Source organism: Phaseolus vulgaris, chromosome 3, assembly GCF_000499845.2.
Source record: "Phaseolus vulgaris cultivar G19833 chromosome 3, P. vulgaris v2.0, whole genome shotgun sequence".
NCBI classification, from domain to species: Eukaryota; Viridiplantae; Streptophyta; class Magnoliopsida; order Fabales; family Fabaceae; genus Phaseolus; species Phaseolus vulgaris.
Genome location: NC_023757.2, coordinates 50,719,480 through 50,740,617, shown reverse-complemented (window position 1 = coordinate 50,740,617; position 21,138 = coordinate 50,719,480). Strand labels below are relative to the sequence as shown.

Below are 21,138 nucleotides of genomic sequence, written 5' to 3'. Positions count from 1 at the left end.
TGCTGAGTGGTACCATCTTCTTCCCCTTTCTCTCTAGGTTCACTTTCACATCCAAAAACTTCTCTCCCTTACAAATGTTTTGCTTTGTAATAAATAATTTTTCATTCCAAACACATAACATGCACTTTTCTGGATTATTTTCTGCTTTTTAACACAGTCCCACTTCCCCCACAGTGCCCTAAAACATCACTCATCTCCTCTCTAATTGTCTCCCTTTTTGTTTCTTAAACACAAAGAATATACACTAAAATTTAAATATTTTATAAGAATTTAATAATGTAATTTCAGATTTCTAGAAAATGATTTTTTTTATAAGATCTAAAATTAAAATTGGTTAATTTTATAAAAAATAAAAGAAATTTTTTTGTTTAGTTTAAATATTAAGTATATATGTCTATCAATTTCTTAAACATGTTAAAAGTCTGATTGATCACCACTGCATAAATACTAGGTAATCCCTCGTTTAAAAAAAGTATTATTATAGAAACTGTTTTCCGTGATTTTAATTTCTTATATCTTACAAAAGTTATTTTCTCTAATGTAATTATTTATTTATTATTATAAAAGTTGGGGCTTCTTTTAAAAAAAGTATGTTTTGAAGATTTGTTTCTGATAATAATATTTTAATAAAATGATATACTTACAAACAGTACAAAGAAGAAAAATTGTTGCAAAAGAAGTAGAAGTTGTGGTTTCTATTCTCACTCCAAATGAACATTAAGAAAGAGAAAAAAAAAACTAGAGTAATACTTATATTAAAAATGGATGAAAAATTATTATTTAATTTAAAAATATCCGTAATTAATTATAAGTGAAAATATATATAAAATTGTCTAGTATCTTGTGCAAATGATTATATATATATATTTATTTATTTTTCAGACAATTTTTATACAGTTATTTACTACTTTTCACACAAATGGTTAGTTATGACTTTGAAAATTTTGTGCCTCTCTCCTTTTTTTTTTCTTTGATCCACTTTCACTGTCATAACAAAAAAAATTGTGTTCTTTTACCTCCCATCCCATGCTTTTTTGCATAGCATTGGATTACTTAACATCCTCAACTTTCTCTCATCTTGAAACTTTAAAATATTAAAAAAGTGACTTTTTTTTATCAATTCCATTTTTTTTTCTGCGAGTTTATATAATTAGTCTTTAATTAAAAAAAGTATTTTAAAAAATGAACATTTTGATCCTAATATAAGCAGATAATAGTATATGAAAGAACCAAAAATAATGTTTTTTATGCATAAAAAAATCTGACTTATTTATTAAATGTTTTAAAAAAAAGATCATTATTACATTTTATTTATAACTTAATAACAAACTATATTTGAAATTCAATCTTAGACACTACAATCAACTTGTAAAATAGTGTACTAAAAATTAACATCAGACAATAATGACTTTATTAATTCTTTTGAAAATTTAACTATTATGGGCTATCAAGCCAATAAAAAAACTACTTGTTAATAAAAAATATCATTAATTCTGAAAATAAATATATAAATTTTCTATATCACCCTTTCATCGGACGGTCATGTGAGGATCAACAAATCAGTGATTGAAGTCCAATTTAGCACTATATAGTATATTCTCTGGTATAGCACAGGATAAAAAAAACCATGAATAAATTAGATAAAGGAAAAAAAACATTAAACGCGAAGCCTTGAAAGGGGTGCGCAGTGTGTTGAAGAAGTAGAAGTCCGTGTAACCCTAGTTAGGGTTTGTATTTCGATTTGGGATTTCTTTTTCGTGTTATTGCAGCGCTGGATCCATATCGTCTTCCTCCATCTACGGAAGCGCCTTTCGCTCGATCCTTCGGCGATCTCGGAAACATGTACGGTCCCCGAGGGTATGTCAACCTAACTTCATTTTTCTTATTCTCTGTGTTTTTTTTCCTCCCATATCTTTTTCCTTTTTGTAATCTGTGGGGTTTTATTTCTGTGAGATGGTGCTTATGATTAGAAATCGTGTTTGTATTTAATCTGGTTTGATTTTATTGTTTACATAGATGTGTGCTTTGATTAGGGTGATTGAGGTTGTTTGTTGCATGAAATTATATTTTCTTCTTACATGTGGGTTTTCCTGGGTTGGTTTCGCCAAACAACATATCTATCAGGTCCCAGGCCACAAAAATGCTTTCTGATTTCTCTCTTAATTCTGTGTATTTTAATTTTGAATGATTTAATATATTCTATAATATGGGTGATATAACATGGAGTGTTTGTGAGTATGCCCGATTCTCTTTCAACCTGTTGGCTAGGGTCAATAATGTGTTGTTGCAATCAGTCACATTGTGCTTATTTTGGGTTTATATTATTCTTTAAATTAATTTGCCTTTTAAACCGTGTTAGTGTAACATTTGGTATATTGTTGTGATCCTTGTGTGGTCCCTCTGTTTCTTCTATAGGTGGTCTGGTAGATCTATTGTTTTTTTTTTTTTGTATGATGTTTGGCTGTGGGTTGTGATGAATATTATGAGAAATAGGAATTAAAATTAAGTGTCAGGGAAAAGAGGGTTGGGTTTGGCTTTATTAACATGTTGAGTGGGGGATTGTGTTTTTTTGGGTATGGAAATTTGAAGGGCAATGTTGGGAAGCGGGGGGGTTTCGGACGGGTACGAGGTTGGCTCAAAGAGACAAAGAATGATGGAATCAAATCCATACTTCGCAGTGAGCAGCGGGACAGGCAGCTTACCTTATGGATATGCCGGTGGCTTTCAGCCCCCTCCCTTTCCTGTGGTTCGTCTCAGGGGGCTTCCATTCAACTGTACCGACATTGACATCTTGAAGTTTTTTGCTGGACTGACCATTGTCGATGTGTTGCTGGTGAACAAGAGTGGACGATTCTCAGGAGAGGCCTTCGTGGTCTTTGCAGGAGCAATGCAGGTTGAGTTTGCTTTACAGAGAGATCGCCAGAACATGGGTCGCCGGTATGTGGAAGTGTTCAGGTGTAAGAAGCAGGATTATTATAATGCTGTTGCTGCTGAGATCAATTACGAAGGAATATATGATAATGATTACCATGGTAGTAGTCCTCCACCCTCCCGGTCAAAGAGGTTCAGTGATAAAGATCAAATGGAGTACACTGAGATATTGAAGATGCGTGGCCTTCCCTTCCAAGTGACAAAATCTCAAATTGTTGAATTCTTTAAAGATTTCAATCTGATAGAAGACAGGGTACACATTGCATGTCGCCCTGATGGGAAAGCTACTGGAGAGGCATACGTGGAGTTTGTTTCTGCTGAGGAGGCTAAGAGGGCAATGTCCAAGGATAAAATGACCATAGGATCAAGGTACGTGGAGCTGTTCCCTTCTACTCCAGATGAAGCTAGACGGGCAGAGTCAAGATCAAGGCAGTGATCGTGGTATTTTATCTTGTTTTAGGACTTTTACCTTGTTCCTTCTGGTGCTACTATAATGTTTTAAATTTTAGATGTACTTTACTATTAGTAGTTGAACTTGTTATAATTGCATGTCTAAAATGGATGCATTAATTGATTAATAGAAAGGGCCTTGGAATAATATATGGCTCTGGGATGTGAAAATGTGTAATATTTCAAAGTCCTTCCTATATCAGTCAGGGCAGATTGTGTCGATTTTAATATTGTTCAAGCATAGTTGGTAATTAATACTGGGCTGGGCTGGGCTGGGCTTTAATGACAAAGTGTCATTTCCAAAGTTCAATTAATTGGTATGGTTATTACATCAGAATGGGTGTAGTTTTGGATCCGACTGTCTTTTTGGATCAAAGTACTCTCTGTTTGGGTGGGTTAACTTCTGGGAATTGTTCCTTGTTGGTTTTCGTGTGTTTGGTTCAGCATTAGAGATCCAGGGTGAAGGCTACATCACGTGAAAACAATGCTAAGCATTTAATGATGTGTTGTTTAACGTAATATGTGAATATATGTAATTATGGAGTTTAATTTAAAGTTCATTAGCCATTTTATAACCTTAATGTTCAACTATTAGTTTGTGGGATTAGAGAAAGTCTTGTTATTTGAATATGAAACGCTTGAAAGTTTATACTTTACCTAAGTGTCTTCATCCGATAATGGTTTTTTAACATATTTTATCCCACGAAGTTGGAAGATAAAATAGTCATGCTTCCTTAATAGAGAGGGCATACATTGGATTTTTGAAATTTCAATTCATATTTAGTTTAAATTCAATCCAAATCCAAGAAAATAGATTAATTTAAAATTTATATCCATTTTTACAACTTAATTATTTTTTGTTTTAATTTTTTTTTCTTTTTCCTTTTTGACAATATGAGCATTTATGTATGCGTTTCTCTATTTTTAAAATAATGACTTATTGTTTGTTACTCTTTTTATTTCTTTTAATGTCAGTCCTTAAAAACCAAATAATTTTTGTAGTTGATAATGCCTCGGTTGAGGTTGAGCGTGGTTAAATCAAAGAAATAGTTAGTACATTAAATAGAAAAACGTTTCAACCATGATAAACATTTATTTTAGATTTACAAATCTAAAAAAAATATTGAATTCATATTTATTCTAAATCTAATTAGTTGTAAAAGAGTTTGGATATTAAAAAGTCTATTGAAATGGATTTAAAGTGATTTGGATCTGAATTAATATAATTATGAATTAAATTTGGATATTTTTTGTAATAGGGTACTTGATACAAAGTGGATTTATACTACTGAGATCCAACTCTTGACCAATACAGTCACTGTTTTGTGGAAGATGCAGTTTCTGCTTTGTGGAAAGTTGGGTAGATGGAGAAAAGGATAAAGAATAGTGTACTCTACTACTTTCATTACTTTGAATTGCCTCATTATTCAACAGCTGAGTGACTTCATAGGCAGAAAGGCTTCAGTATTCATACAATATGAATACTGAGATAAATAAAGTTTGAAATACAAACTTCACTTTAGTTTTGTATTCAATTACTTATACATGTATAGTATTTGAAGTTTCTTTTAAATTGACAAAAAACTAATGCTCAATTTTATGCTGGAATAATGTGCACTCTTTAAATTAAATCATTCATATTTTGTGTTCTCTATTTTTCATATTTGGCTCTTTGCTTTGCTTTTGTGTTTGTTTTGTTTAATAGTTTTTGCAAGGGGCATTGACTTGTATTGAAAGAATTTGAAGAGAAGGTTTGAGGATTTTGAATGAGAAAGAGAGTGAATAGGAAGATAGATAGAGAGGAAAAAACCCATTTGTCTTCATCATAGGTCAAAGAGTTACACCTAATTGCAATAATGGTCAGAACGACAAAACTACAATTTCAAATTAGTATTTTTGACATATTGCTTTGCTTCCAATTGTCTAACTTAGCATTTTTTAATGTTAGACTTTAACTACACCTAACATAGCATCACAATCTAACTCTTCTTTTACTTTTTTTTTTCCATTTTCATTATGCTTTCATTTTACAAGACTTTGTATTCATTCCATTTCCATCTTTGAACAAATCTAATTACAAAATACTAAGAAATATTTGTTGGTTATATGAAATTGTAGAAAGAAAAAATAAGTTACCATGTAATTTATTGGTTTTTTTAGTTTAAGTGTTTTTAAAAATTGTGTGTCTTGAGTGATGATATTAATATATGTTCAAAAATTAAAATGAATTCATTTGATATATTGGAAATTTATTTTGAAATTGCTTACTTTTCATATATTAACGTGTTGACATTTTATACTTGATAAAAAAATATGGTCAAAACCGAAACAAATCGGTATTGAACAATATGAAAGCGTTTCCCAAGTAAAGTGGCACCCCTTTTGTTTTGACTAAAGTCAAAAATACAAAATTATTAAAATTTGAAAATTTAATTGAAATGTATTTATAGTGTAAATATGTTTACGTTGTTATCCAATTGTGACATAATTAAAATTATTAACTTTTAAAAGTCATATTTAAAAGGTGATGATACTTTAACACCCACCAAATAAAAGTCACTCACTTAAAAAACCCTCACTTGAAATCTCTAATTAATAATATTTATTTTATTTTTTAATTTAAAATTATAATATATATTATTATTTTAATAAAGTGGGTTGTTAAGTGAATATAATATTTTGAAAAAGTATTAAAGAAAATTTTTAGTTTGAACATTTTTATTATAAGTGCGTTTTGTGTCCCCACCTTTGATTTTCTTTCTCAAAAAATAATAAGTGCTTCCCTTCTTCCATTTCACAATCAACTAGGTCGGGAACATTCATGGAAATTCTCCTTGCATATACTTTTCCTCAATATTCATTCTTGCTACACATATATTAAAAATACTTTGATTCGGATTCGTTCAATATACTAGTATGACGATTTATATATACTTTCTTTCTCCAATTCATCGTCTTTTAAAAACAAAACTTTTACAGATCTTTAAAGTGGATAATACCTCATATGTGATAATTGATCTTAATGATATTATTTATCGGATTTAAGATTAGATCATCAAAACATATTTAAAGTTATTTTTTAAAGTAAATCAAAGTCTAAACTTTTATTGTATCTATTATTTACAGTCAACTCTTTCTATCTTGATTATATCTTAGGTCAAGTAGAAATATATAATCATCTTATCTTATAATTTTTTTTTATGATTGAAATTAAACTTAAAATCTAATTTTAATATAAAATTTTATTTTAACAAAAATTGTTATATTTATTATGTCGTTCATTTATTAGACTTCAATCTCTAAAGCTTAAAATGTTAAATCTTTTTAAAAAGAAATAAGTATTGAAACTTTGACCTAAAGTATAAATATGACTAAATTATAATATGGATAATTCTATATCTAACTAGTTTATAAAATTGAAAAAAACTTACAAATTTATTTTGATCTATTGGATTTTAAACTCTAAAAATACTTATATATATATATAAAATAAATATTGATGAATAAAGATGTTTACATGGATAAAGATATTGAAAGTTACATTGTTATTTATTAGACCAAGTTTGTTGAAGTTGTCTCTGATTTATGAACATTGTTATTTTCTTGTGTTTGGTTTGAAGTGTTTGTAGTATATGGGAACACACCTATCAAACTGTTACATAGACTTTGAATGATAGGACTTTATATGTTACTTTTTGCCACCACTTGAGTAGTTACTATTAGTGTCAAATATGTCATATTTTTAAATGTTAAAAATAATTTCATAACTATTAAAATAATTCACAGCTAAATTAGTGAATAATGGTTGGTTCAGATTTATGATCCTTTAAGAACTCACAATTATTGTATTATGCTTTGCAAAAAAAGAAAGAAATAAAGTTTGTTATGATTGAGCATGAGAGGGACTCTCACCATGTCACTATTCCTAGGGTTCTTCCAAGCCTAATGATGAAAAATAACATAAAACATTAAAAATTCATCAAAATTAAACACTATATAACTTACTAATGGATATAAAAAGTTAAGATTATAAATATAATCATTATTATAAAAATTATAGTTAACCACTTTTTTACTATAAAACCATTAACAATTTATTTTTAATTTTTTTTAATAATTTTATACTAACCATTTTATATTACTATAAAACCATTATAGTTACTTTAAATTTTATACTGTGAAAATCGATCCAGCGAATTATTAAAAGTTTATTTGATTTATACTGTTTTTTTTTATCATTAATCTAAACAAAACTTAAAAAAAAGTTAGAGTTTTACTTGCTTGTCATAAATGGTCAGAAATCACTTCATTGAAGACATATATTAACCGTTTTAAATGTTTATTGAAGATTTTAAATTGTGAGAAATTAATAAACATAAAAAAAATTCAGGAATCATAATCATTTTTCAACTTCGAGAATCTATTTTAATTTCAACCATCAATTTATTATTATTTTTCTCATTTCTTTTTCTTTAAAAAATCAGCCCTAAATTTTCATTTATTATATATTTTTTCTATTTTCATATACCTTAATTATTTTCTTCTTCATAATTAAGAAACAAAGACACACGAATAGAACATTTTCTTCTATTTTCAGTTTATTTTTAGCATCATATATTATTATTAATTTTTATATACTTCTTTCAATTAAAATAACACAACGCACCTTAGTTAAAATCATATTTTTTTTTTATAAAAAACTTTTATATTAGACATCACTATGCTACTTGACATCTCAGCTAGGCTAACACTTCAAATAACAACATTATGCTATTTCATACACATCAAATAACAATAATCATATGAAAAAAAATATTATTAAAAAAAGAAAAAAAAAATATAAGTTAAAATCATATTTCACAAATACAATTTTTTTTACAAATAATACACATGTTCAATTTACACCAAATATTTACCGATATAATCTTTTTGAAAATTAAAAAATTGTGCATATTGACAATTTAAAAAATGTTAATTATAATATAAAAATCAATTACACGTTAATCAAATAATAATGTACACAGATTTCAGTCATTTAATGCTTGAAAAAAAAGTCATTCATCACAAACTCATAGTCTAAATGAAACACATTTTTAGTTTATAGGTCAATGCCTGAAATAATATTTGCAATATTCTTTTTAATTTTATGCAACTTTTCTTAATAATTGATAAAAATATTTAACGCACTAAAAGTCAATTGCTAAATGAAATGCTGTCAATAAAATACGTGGTTTAATTTTGTCTTCAATCGATTTTATTTTATTTTATAAATATATAATGTTTCTATGATATTATGCTTATGCTAAATATACCGTATTAATATTTTTTGAAATTACATGTATCGTAATGCATTTAAATATGCATTATATGTTTATAAAAACTATTTCTTTTGTCTTATTTCATTCATCGATTGTAATAATGCATGCATTTTAAAAAATCGATTAAATAGCTTTATTTCCTTCGTTTTTTTTTTCATTTCTTATTACTTTACTACAGTTTTTTAACAAATAAATTAAATAAATGTATATTACTTATAACAAAAAAAATATAATTTATTTTGTCAAAAGCAGGTTGATAGAATAAATTGAGAGATTTCCCGATACTATTTATTTTTTGGAATTATTATTGAAAATTGTAATCTACGATTTTTTAAAATGTGTTGGCTTTAATATTTTCTTAATATTTTAAAATGAATAAAACAAGGTGAAATGAAAATAAATTATAAAAATAATTTAGAACAGAGAAATTTATAAATACTTATATCAAATATGTATTATTTAAGAAGAATGATCGAGACTCTTAAACTAAGAAGCTCAAACACTTCTTTTAAATGGTGTGTCGGTATTGGATACTCATATTGGACACTGATACACGTATAACACTTGTAAGATACGTGAAGTGTCCAATTCAAAAAGTATTTATTGAATTTCTGACAATTATAGTACGGTTCTAACACAATTTAAAAAAAAAAAATACACTAATTTTATAAAAATTCAAACTTATTGTATAAATTTTTATTATGATTATAAAAATAAGAAACAAATCCTTTTAAACCGTCATGAAAACATTTTTTTACTTCAAAAATATAATATAAAGATCCGTGTTCTCGTGTTATATATTTTAAATAGTAAAAAAAATATACAAGTATTTGAATGCAGAAAACCACATCACAGCATACACATGTTTGAATGCAGAAAACCACATCATAGCCTATAATCAAGAGAACTCATAACATAACAGACAAAGACACTTCTCTCTCTCTCTTCCTCTGTAGTTTCTTATGAACCCACCAAAACAAAAGAAAACAAAAGAACAAGACCCAGTACTAATCGGAACACCAAGCCATAATTTTTTGTCTGAAATTGGTTGATAAAGTAAGTGGCAACCTCGCCAAACAGAAGAACAACCTTCCTCACCACATGGGTCTCTGCTTCTCCTCCTCTTCCTCCCCTTCCCCCAACCCTCCTAACTACTCAGGCAAGTCTTCAACTTTCCCATTGCTTCCCCTTTTTCTTCAATCAAATTTTCATTAAACCTCTTCCTTCGCTTCTAATTTTCAGGTTCAACCAGTAACGTGGGGTTCTCCGCCACCACCAGCAGCTTCGGGAAGAGCCAATTCTCGGAGATGGCCAGTGGGAGCATCGACGGCGAAGGCTCTCTTCCATTTTGTTCCCCTGACGGCCAGATTCTGGAACGGCCCAACTTGAAGGAGTTCAGTTTCGTGGACCTGAAATCCGCCGCCAAGAGTTTCAAAGGGGACACATTGCTGGGTGAAGGTGGCTTTGGCAGAGTCTACAAGGGTTGGTTGGACGAGAAGACCCTCGCCCCTGCCAAACCAGGCTTTGGCATGGTCGTCGCCATCAAAAAATTGAACCCCGAAAGCACGCAAGGCTTTCAAGAATGGAAGGTAACTTTCTTCCATCCCTTTACCTTACTTTTTAACATCTACACTAAGAAGAAGCCAACAAATATTATATGCACTCATGATTCAACACTTACATGATTATCCATTTGCAAACTGGTACACACTGTTAGTTTGGTAAATTTCATTAGACTTTTTCTTGTTGATGATTAATGGGTTTATCGTTATTGATGCAAGTGATAATGCAGAGTTAGTAATGCCATAGTTATCTTTTTCCTAGTTACCTATTTTGGTGAAAAGAATTTCCAATATTCACCAAAAGAAGAAGAATTTTCAAAGTAAAGTTTTTGTAGACAGTAATAAATGCTCTTCCGACCGGTTATAGTTAATAGTTAATATTGTGCAGTTTGTAACGCTATGTGCTTACACCATCATCTGGTGTTCTGTTTTTTGTTCTTGTTTTGACTGAAGACTTGAAAGATATTTAGATTGAAGTGTTAATCAACATGGTGATGGTGATCTTGATTAATGAGGAGTCACAGCTGTGTGTGGTTGATGCCAGGGTTTGATATTCCACAGGAAATATATTATTATTATCTAAAAAAATGGGAGTCTGCAAGGTGTTCGAGGAATGTGGTTGGAAATTTTGTTGAGGGCCCACTTTCCTGACCTGTTTTTCTTCCATTCATTGGTTATCCACGAGTGAAGATGGGTTATTAAAATACGGTGCCTTAAATTCCACACTATTGAACGTTTGACTCATCATATACTATTCAAAATGGGTGTTTACCTTCTTTCAGTTTTAAAATATTGATCCTTTTGGCTGTTTCTGCCATTTTCTTTGACTTTATCCTTCAAATAAGGGGAAAAAACTATTAATGTTCTGCCATTTTGTTTGAAAAGTATGATGCCATCTTGCCAGCTTAACAATTCCTTATGAAAAGTAGTTAATAATAGTAATGATAATGAATCTGAAATAGACTACTAAGGTGCATAGAGTAACATTACCTTATAAATGATGTTGGTGTTATTTATAGGAATTGAATTCTTTAATAATATAGGGTCTAAGATCTCTTAAGGGCAATATGCTTGTGTTTTCATCTCATTTTATTATTCTTAATCTTAGACAGTTGATTTATAATCCATTATGTGGATTGGGCCTTGGGCCGAATCTGGAGCAAAGATGCATTATAGAAATGGAAACTTTTGGTAATTACTTCGTGCACCTGATGAAATTTGAACCTGCACCCGATTTTTGTGTGAAATGACAAAAGTGTCCTTAGATAACTGAAAATTTATTTTTCTGGAACACGTTTCTGGATTTTGTTTCCTGGAGTTCTTTTCTGCAATGTATTTTTTATATTTCGAAATTTTTATTTTCCAATTCTACTACGGAATTCCTCTTCTGAAACACAAAAATCTATTATGGATTACTTTTCCAAATGTATTTTTTTTTTAATTTTGGAATGAATGGTAATTTTGGAAATTTCGAGATGTATCGGGTGCAGGTCACAATTTGTAAGGTGCAGAAAAAATTTGCCAAAACTTTTCTAGGCAATGTTGGTAAAATTAAGTGAACTTTTTCTGTTCTAAAGGAGATGCTAATTCTTAACAAGATATTCCTTTGGCTAAATGTTTTCCTTCTACCATGTTGTTATTTTCAGTTGTCATATTGCATTTAATCTTATAGTGTAATCACCAACATAAGGGTACCTCCCGTGTGATAAATTCAGTTTAGTTATCTGATTATCTAACACATTTTTCTGTTGATTTGAAAATGCAGTCAGAAGTGAACTTCTTAGGAAGGCTTTCACACCCCAACCTGGTCAAGTTATTGGGCTACTGTTGGGACGAGGATGAACTTCTTCTTGTGTACGAGTTCATGCCTAAGGGAAGCTTGGAGAATCATCTATTTAGAAGTATGGATTGAACATTAATACAATAATGAAAGCAAACTCCTCGTGAATTTGATTTTAATTCTTTTTCTGTCATTTTTCTGAGCAGGAAATCCTAACATAGAACCACTTTCTTGGAACACTCGGCTTAAAATAGCTATTGGTGCTGCTCGTGGACTAGCTTTCCTGCACGCCTCCGAAAAGCAAGTCATATACAGAGATTTCAAGGCCTCAAATATACTCCTCGATGGGGTCAGTAACTTTTTGTTAGTTGATTTTCTTATGTTGTTTTTTAGTCTACCATTTCCCTTATTTTTAGAGATGGAAGCTAAAGCATTTGTCGTGTCAAAATGTGATGAACACAGATTTTGCTATTATTAGTTTTACTAGCCAAACTAATGTTGAAAATATTAACTTAATCTGTTAATTTAATAGAAATATCATCTGAAAAACGCTGTCATTACTGGACCCATTTACTAATTAAAGAATATTTAAGGATGGATGTTATGAATGTGTTGTTAAGAATCTAAGTATGAGTTTGAGTTTCACACTAAGTAGAAATGAGAAAGTTTAGCAACATACAAGAAGACCCACAAACCTAAAACCTTAAGATTATGGATAGAAAGTGGTGTTGTATCTGATATGAGTTTGTTCACGGATCATTGGTGTCAATGTCCCCCTCAGAAGACCTAACAATGATATCTCAGTACATGGAGTGGTAACCTAACATGCATAATATTTTTTAAGTAAGAAAAGTGATGTTTACTTGGTGCTAAATTCTTCATATAATTTTTATAACCATTGTTGTGTATCTTACAGAATTACAATGCTAAAATATCAGATTTTGGCTTGGCTAAATTGGGACCATCTGGGGGACAATCACATGTAACTACGAGGGTCATGGGCACCTACGGTTATGCTGCTCCAGAATATATCGCAACAGGTGACTATATCTGCACATAATTGACAATTAACGCAGCTTTAAATCTATGTTTTAACTTTATTAATGTTTCACAAAGCATAATATGAACCAAAATTTACATGCTATGCCATGCAAGAAGGAAAAGGAAGCAGAATGTAGGGAGAATGAACGATTTTAAATGACACTTAACTTATTGATTTGAAAGACACTTAACAGGGAAAATAAGTCATTTTTGTGTGAAAATAAGCCAAAGACAAGAAAACAGAGAAAGTTTCCTTAAAACAAACAGACCTTAATGTTGTAGTAGTAGTATTAAAGCAATGAATGTTTTGTGGAAGATAAAGCTGGGAAGGTAGACTAAAAATAAGGAATAATGAAGTGCAATGCTTTGACCCAACACAAAGTAACATGTCTTTGAATTGTGTAAATATTTGAACAGGTCACTTGTATGTGAAGAGTGATGTGTATGGATTTGGTGTAGTTCTTCTTGAAATACTGACAGGCATGAGGGCATTTGACACAAGAAGGCCAACAGGGCAGCAGAATCTGGTTGAGTGGACCAAACCTTTTCTCTCTTCAAAAAAAAAGTTGAAAACCATTATGGATATTAGGATAAAGGGTCAATATTCATCCAAGGCTGCATCACAAGCAGCAGAACTTATTCTAAAATGCCTAGAGCATGACCCTAAACAACGTTCTTCAATGAAAGAAGTACTTGAGGGATTGGAAGCCATTGAAACCATCCATGAAAAATCCAAGGAATCCAAAACCCGCAATTCTCACAACATTTCTCATCAACATCTCCGGCAGAGAGCTGTGAAGGTATAACTAGATTTGTATACAGAAGACCCACTAGAAACTCAGATGAAATGCTCCTTCAATGGGGTGTTTTATCAGTCACTTAATACAAGCTTTTTTTTCCTCTCTTTTCTTCTGCTGGTTGGAAGGGGAGAAATTTTATAAGCCTTTTTACATGTATGATTTTTTTGTTGAATTATTTGTTTTTAGTGGGAAATTATTTTTTACGTGCGATAAGGGGAAGTAGCTTTGACTATTGTTGTTAATATGTCACATTTTCAAGACTTTTTCTTTCCATGGAAAGTTGATCAGCTTATGTACATCATGAATACTAATGATATGATTTTTGTGTTATTTTTTATATCAAATTATACCACCATTTATATCACTTTTTTTCTTTCTTTTCCCGTGTTAGAGGTTGATTTCACCCATCTTTATCATGTTCAAATTAATTTTGTTGAAAAAGGCTAAAAAAATTGAAAAAAAATCATTAAATGATGTCAACTAACAAGCGTGTTGAACAAGAAATATGTTTAATGTATTTAATGTTTTGTTCCAATGAAACAAAATACTTGAAAGCTATGTAGGAATGACATTCACATGGAATTATATAAATTAACAAATATTTATGTATGGAATTATATAAATTAACAAATATTTATGTGCACAATTATATTTTAGTTTTTTTAGAAAGTATCTTTGGTTAAGATAGAGTTTTTTTGAAAATTAATTTATTTATATTTTTAAAATTGTGTTAGAACCGTACTAAAATTGTAAAAAATTTAATAAATATTTTTAAATTGGACACTTCACCGATATGGATTTTACAAGTGTCATATGAGTGTCGGTATCCAATATGTGTGTCTGATACATTTAAAAGACGTGTCCGAGTTTTATATATATATTTTTTGTATTGAAAAATATTATTTTATTTATTATTTCACTAGTTTTAATCCAATTCAAATTCACACTCACATATGCCGCCAGGACTGGCCAGAAATAATTGTTCCTAGTGAATACCTAAATGTTGTGTATCTTAATTTTAAATTTAATTTTTAAAAATAAGAAAACTACTGGATATCAATTTAAGATTCTAATTAATTAATTTTGATATTTCTTTTTCAAAATTAAATCAAGTTAACCTTATTTGTCTGAAAACTAGCTCATAACAGTAGTAAAGTTTTGTTTTAGCCTTTTGGATGAATATATCCATTTCTACTAGATTTATTTAAAAGCTAGTTCTATTTACTAAATATTTTTAAAATAAAATTAGTTACCATATTATGTTAACATTCCTTACATTTAAAATTATTATTTTTCACTCAGAGAGTTTATGAAAGTTTATCTGAATTTAAATATTTTACTTAGAAAAAAGTTTCATACTGAGTTAAGTCATTTTCCATATCTAAGATCTTAAAGTTTAAGAGTTAACTCGAGATAAGAATTTATAGTTCTCTAAGAATGGTTAATACTCGAATTAGTTTTCTAAAGGTTCTACATTTTTATTGTCCAAGAAATATTTGTAATATAAAATTAAGAATAATCATGATAAAAATTAAAAAAAAAAACTTATCTTACATAATACTTTATCATTAAACTAAAAGCATAAAATTGATATATTATTTATTTTAAAAAAGATGCGAAATAAACACTAAATCTTGATTCCCAAGGGTTTTTTTTACTCCAAACTCAACCTTTTTCCTCCCTCCTCATTTTTTCTTTGATTAATTTCATTTTATTTCAGTGAGAAATGATGGTAGATTTTCTTCGTTTTAGATATTTTAAATTATTGGTGTTAGTGTATGAACATAACAATAGTAGAAATTTGTGATTCATTTAGGTTGTATTTTGTTGTGTGTTTTTAGTTTTTGTTGAAGGTAAGTGTTTAATTGCATGCAAGTGCATCTGCTACTTCTACTGTCAAATTTAACCTATGATATTCATTATTTATCAAACAAAGAATTCCACATTCAACGAATCATCAACCTTGTTCCTTGTCACCAAATAAGACTAACGTAAACACTTTGCCACGTCAGTTGTGAGGATTATTCACTTCGCTTTGGGAATGAAAACGTGTTTAGAATAAGATACTCTCAATTATTTGGGATTTTGCTTCAGTTCAGTCCACATGTAAATTTTCCCTCCTCCAAGGTGACACCGGAGACTATTTTTTTTAATTTTATTATTATAATAATAATTTTAATTTTAGTTGAGGGTTTTTTCTGTGCTCCTCCATGTTTCTATACTTCATGAGATGATTTATTTGTTACAGGGTTTTCATTTTGTCCCTTACTTTAATAAAAAGTTGTTTTCTTCCTTTTTAAGTATGACTTGTTCCTTAATTATTCGTATTTTGCTGTTTTGTTTTAATGTTTAATATTGGTCCCTGGCAGTTGCTGCAAGATAGATTTCCAGAGCTTGTGATATTGTTTTTTTGTCTTTGGATCAACTGGCTGTTAATTTTCGTGCACCTGCCAAGTGTTTGAAGGAATGCTTGAATGAAATTGAGAATTGATTGTTTTCCATAGTCTCCTTGACTTTAGATCTTTCTTTCAATAGTGTTTTATAGGTCTTTATTATAGCACTAGTACAGGTTTAACAGGTTTTACTATATCTTTATCAGCTTCTTAGATTGAATTGGTTATCAACCCAGTAGTATTGAAAGGAAAGTGATTGTTAGTTTTAAATTTTAATGACCAGGATTACCTTTTCGCAAACCTAAAACTTGTCAGTTTGTTAATGTAGTTGTAGCATGCTCTTTTTGTTGTATGTGTCGCTCTAACACATGATGATAATACATAGTCTTCATAACCCTCCTAGTGTTTGTTCCTACTGCTCCTCGTCCATACATATGCAAAGATGCAAGTATAATGGTTTTCATTTTATTTCAAGAGATGGGTTGAAAATTTAGTATAAAAACAGAGTCATTATAGCATAGGGATTTGGGTACAAAATGAATATAATGATTACTCCTTTCAGCTCGATCCATCAGCTTTGATCTTGCAAGAAAATGTGATTGCCTCAATAGACACAGGAAAGCAACAAAATTTACAAAAGGATTTAATCATAAGCAATAATTTCCAATGTTATCTTTCCAAACCTTATGAAATAGGTATTTGCTGCTGGACTAAGCTATGTTCAGAATATCAGAGCAAGCGCTTTACTAAATTAATTAGATTGGCTAAGGTGAAAATACTTAGTTAGCCAACAAAACATGTGAACATCTGAGGATTTTTTTTTTTTTTGTATTTTAGACAATTTATTTACCAATGGGAAATATTATACTGTTAAGTCATGATAGATCTGTAGTCGCAGCTAGTATGTATATCAGGCCTTTCATTAGGAAGTGAGAAAGTCCCAACTCCTCTGACTTATAGGTTGAATTGTAACTTGGAATTAAACAAGTTATGATCATTTTGCACATTATGGTTTTTCGTGCACTTTGTGCTTTTGTCTGACCATATTTGTGATATTTTCTTTCAGAATTACGGACGTTCAAGAAACCAAACCAAGCACGTTTAGTTGAAGAAACCATAGGGTTTCAAGAAGGCTCTGTTATCAGGCATTGGCATCAGAGGTTGACCATTTTTCTTCTATATGTATTTTATCTAGTTAAAAATGAGTTTTTCTCTTATGGAAATTTTGCATCTTTGTTGTTTGGGTTGATATTGTAGAATTTGAGGCATTAAAGTGGAGTAAAATGTCAAAATTCTGCATTTAAGTTTCTAAATATTGTAGTCCTGTCATACTAGAGTTTCATGCAGTTTTTTTTTCAAGTTTAACATACCAGGCTTTAAATGTGCTTTTTAGCATGAACTCCAGCCCCATTTTTGGTGGTGTTTAATTGCCTTCAACTCGAAAGGATAAAAATGAGACCAAAGTAGGATGAACACCTGAGTTCTGTGAGCGTAATAATTCAAATGTTAATCACGCAGGACCAAAATATCTGCAACTATATATGAAATTGTATTAGAAACAAAAACACATCGCTTGTAAAACGCAGCTTTATCTCCCTCCAGAACAAAATACTTTATTATTTATTGGACGTTGTGGTGATAATGGGGTTTGCTCTTATCAGATTATTGTATTGTACGAGTCTTTAGAAATTTTATCGTATCACTCCCCAGCCTTATACTCATGGTTCTGAATTGCAGTTGTCATTATTGTTGTAGTTAAAGCCCTAGCAGTTAATGTGATGTGGACTGTGGTTATTAAGATGAGGAATTATTATGTTTACATTGAACATATATTTATTCAATTATTCGACTGTTGTTGCTTTAACTCTTATTTCTACCTTATTATGAAATTATTTTTAAACAGGTTTGTTTATCTTGGACTCTTCAAGTTTCATAACTGAACAGTGCAATGCAGAAAAATACTGGAAATATTATAGGCCAATTCTTTGGTGGTTTAAATTGTTATCTAAGAAGATGTATGTTTGCGATTTTATCTGTGGGTCCTGTGCCAAGTCATATTGCTTTTATCATGGATGGGAATCGAAGGTATGCAAAGAAGAAAAACATGGAAGAAGGTGATGGCCACAAGGCTGGATTTAATGTTCTCACGTCCATCCTTAGATACTGCTATGAATTAGGAGTGAAGTATGTAACTGTCTATGCATTCAGCATTGATAACTTTAAAAGGAAGTCTGAAGAAGTTCAGTCCTTGATGGAATTGATGCGGAAAAAGATTGAGGAGTTGCTTCAACAAGAAAGTCTCATTAATGAATATGGTGTTAGATTACATTTCATCGGGGAGATGCAACTGTTGACAGAGCCAGTCAGGGCTGCTGTGGAAAGGGCAATGAGAGTTACTGCCCACAACAACCAGAGAGTTCTTTTGATTTGTGTAGCATATACTTCTCGTCAAGAGATTGTGCACGCGGTTCAAGAATGTTGCAAGGAAAAATTGAATGAAGTTCAAGCGTTAAAAGAAGTGAAAGTTACAAATGGTGCGTTTTCAAGAATTGATCAGGGCTTGAATGGAAATGATTTTGATTTGCTTTCTCAAGATTCATGTAAAGACTATCTAAAGGCAATCAAAGCTTGTAGTAGTGAAGTAGAAAGTGCTGCAAGGAAAGATGGTTTGTTTGAGAATAATGTCGAGAATCATATCGGTGACTACCCTGAAGCTGAAATGACATCATACAATGGGCTGGTTGAAATTACCGAAGATAGAAAGAATAAACAAGATGAGGTTCCTTTCATAAAACTGGCTGATATTGAGAAGAACATGTACATGGCAGTTGCACCTGATCCGGACATTTTGATCCGAACTTCTGGAGAAGCTCGCCTCAGTAATTTTCTACTTTGGCAGACTAGTGCATGCCCTTTATATGCACCAACTGCACTTTGGCCTGAAATTGGTCTAAGACACTTGATCTGGGCAGTATTGAACTTTCAGAGACACTATTTTTATTTGGAAAAGAAAAAGAAACAGTTTTAAGTGTATCCTTGTTGGCCAAAATTCAGAATGTGTCGCAACAGGTAAATTTATCTGCACACAATTGGCAATTACAGCAGTTTTTAATTAATGCTTTTTGACTGTACTAATGACTACTAGGCATAATATGAGCCGATAATATTTACGTGATATGCTATGTAATAAGGAAATGGAAGCAAAATGTGGTAAAAAATGAACAATGTCGATTTAGTTTCAGATTTTTTTATCTCGTTTTTATCTCCTCCTTTAACGTATATTTTGCTAAAATACCACTAGATTTCTTGGTTTCAGATATTTATACTGAAAAAAACCAAAAAGAAAGAGGGAATTGTATTGTTTTCACTATTTCTGAGGTGAAAAACAAGGCAGTATATAGTAGTCTACTGACATTTTATCTAATTCTGAATAGAACAAGAAATGAAAACAAAGTCTCCTTAAACAATCAATGGTATGTGGAAGATGAAGTTGGGGAAGGTAGTCTGAAATTAGGCATCTTGTGTGAATAATGCTTAGATCTCTCACAAACTAATTTTCCTATGAACTGTAATTATCTGAACAGGCTACTTGTGTGTGAAGAGTGATGTGTACGGGTTTGGTGGAGTGCTTCTGAAAATGGTAGCAGGCATGAGGGCGCTTAACACAACGTCCAGAAAGCAGAAGAACCTGGTTGATTGGACCAAGCCTTGTCTCTCTTCCAAAGAAAAGTTGAAAACCATAATTTATGGTAGGATAGAGGGTCAATATTCGTGAAAGAAAGCATTACAAGCAGCACAACACTTACACACTAAAGTGCCTAGTAGATGACCCTAAACAATGTCCTTCAATTTAATTTCACTAGATTTTGAATGTTATTATAACTTGTTTACAAAGGGGTTATCCTTTTTTGTGAAGATATTCATTAAGTTGCGTTATTTTGTAGACACCCCTATATGCTATACCACTCTCCACATGCCTAAATCATAAGAAACTGAGAAAATAGGTTTCGTTTGTATGGTAATGGATATGAGACGTTTATTCCTTTCGTTGAAAACTATGAAATAAAGGTATGATCTAAGCCCATATATTTTTTTCTCCACAAATGTATAAACTTCTCATATCTTAATATTTTTTATTAAAATAAATAAAACATCAGTTTCTTAATGTATACTTAAAATATTATTTCTTCGAGTATTTCATAAATATGCCAAAAATTCCTAATTTTCGTTTTTACTTTAGCTTCAGGGATTATATTTATTGAAAAATTGACTAGTAACGTTGACTTTCTTCTATTCATAAAGTATTACTTTAACTTTCTTTAATCCCATTTATTCAATTAAAATTTACTACATGTAACATTATTATAAAATTAGGAATTATTTAATTGCAAATTTTCTTTCTTCCCCACTCTGCTCACTTTTTCATTTAATTAATTTTATTTTATTAGAGTTTAGGATTTAATATTCTATAGCTATTTCTTTAAAGTGTAAAAAATATAATTTTCCTTTAACACATCTATGTTGTTCCTTATCACCAAATGCAATATATGTAAACACTTTGCCACGTCACTTTTGACAATTATTCACTTTGCTTTGGAAATAAACTGTGTTAGAATAAGATATTTTTTAAATTTATTATATTAATCAATTATTCAGAAACTTCTATTAATTTTCTCCTATTTTTTTCTTCACTTTCTATTATCCATCTAAAGAACCTCGCTTTCTACCTATTCTCCCTTTATTTACATTTATATTTTTTATACTATAATCTAATAATAAAATGAATTTATTAATTTTCAAAATAATTATTTCAAAAATTATATTTATCATCACATAATTTGCGAATATATTGATTTGCATTGT

At 30.2% G+C, this 21,138-nt stretch overlaps 3 protein-coding genes across 7 annotated transcripts; all 3 read left to right on the top strand.

Annotated features, from left to right (window-relative positions):
* The first annotated feature begins 1,613 nt into the window (after nt 1–1,613).
* Nucleotides 1,614–3,552, top strand: LOC137808528 (uncharacterized). Of its 2 annotated transcripts, none has more exons than XM_068609683.1 (2): nt 1,614–1,857; nt 2,590–3,552. In XM_068609683.1, exons 1-2 carry the CDS (start codon nt 1,841–1,843, stop codon nt 3,365–3,367), a joined length of 795 nt encoding a protein of 264 aa, XP_068465784.1. In that variant the 5' UTR covers nt 1,614–1,840; the 3' UTR covers nt 3,368–3,552. The 2 variants fall into 2 exon arrangements, with proteins under 2 accessions (XP_068465784.1, XP_068465785.1); XM_068609684.1 differs by having other exon boundaries at nt 1,648–1,857; nt 2,679–3,552.
* A 6,003-nt stretch (nt 3,553–9,555) lies between these two features.
* Nucleotides 9,556–14,212, top strand: LOC137808527 (probable serine/threonine-protein kinase PIX13). The gene is made up of 6 exons (XM_068609682.1): nt 9,556–9,858; nt 9,942–10,288; nt 12,027–12,162; nt 12,248–12,390; nt 12,958–13,081; nt 13,500–14,212. Exons 1-6 carry the CDS (start codon nt 9,801–9,803, stop codon nt 13,886–13,888), a joined length of 1,197 nt encoding a protein of 398 aa, XP_068465783.1. The 5' UTR covers nt 9,556–9,800; the 3' UTR covers nt 13,889–14,212.
* A 1,525-nt stretch (nt 14,213–15,737) lies between these two features.
* LOC137808521 (dehydrodolichyl diphosphate synthase CPT3) lies at nt 15,738–20,222 on the top strand. 4 transcript variants are annotated; one of them, XM_068609671.1, is made up of 4 exons: nt 15,738–16,009; nt 17,342–17,435; nt 18,179–19,344; nt 19,860–20,222. In XM_068609671.1, exon 3 carries the CDS (start codon nt 18,224–18,226, stop codon nt 19,301–19,303), a length of 1,080 nt encoding a protein of 359 aa, XP_068465772.1. In that variant the 5' UTR covers nt 15,738–16,009; nt 17,342–17,435; nt 18,179–18,223; the 3' UTR covers nt 19,304–19,344; nt 19,860–20,222. The 4 variants fall into 4 exon arrangements, with proteins under 4 accessions (XP_068465772.1, XP_068465775.1, XP_068465774.1 ...); XM_068609674.1 differs by having other exon boundaries at nt 15,898–15,988; XM_068609673.1 differs by lacking the exon at nt 15,738–16,009 and adding an exon at nt 16,083–16,182.
* The last annotated feature ends 916 nt before the right edge of the window (nt 20,223–21,138 follow it).

What these genes read in the sequence shown, in the direction of transcription:
- LOC137808521 (XM_068609671.1), top strand. Translation starts at nt 18,224, where the DNA reads ATGCAGAAAAATACTGGAAATATTATAGGCCAATTCTTTGGTGGTTTA.
- LOC137808527 (XM_068609682.1), top strand. Translation starts at nt 9,801, where the DNA reads ATGGGTCTCTGCTTCTCCTCCTCTTCCTCCCCTTCCCCCAACCCTCCT. An exon ending in CAACCCTCCTAACTACTCAG is followed by an intron (nt 9,859 to 9,941) that starts GCAAGTCTTCAA and finishes TCTAATTTTCAG; the next exon opens with GTTCAACCAGTAACGTGGGG. An exon ending in TCCAGAATATATCGCAACAG is followed by an intron (nt 13,082 to 13,499) that starts GTGACTATATCT and finishes ATATTTGAACAG; the next exon opens with GTCACTTGTATGTGAAGAGT.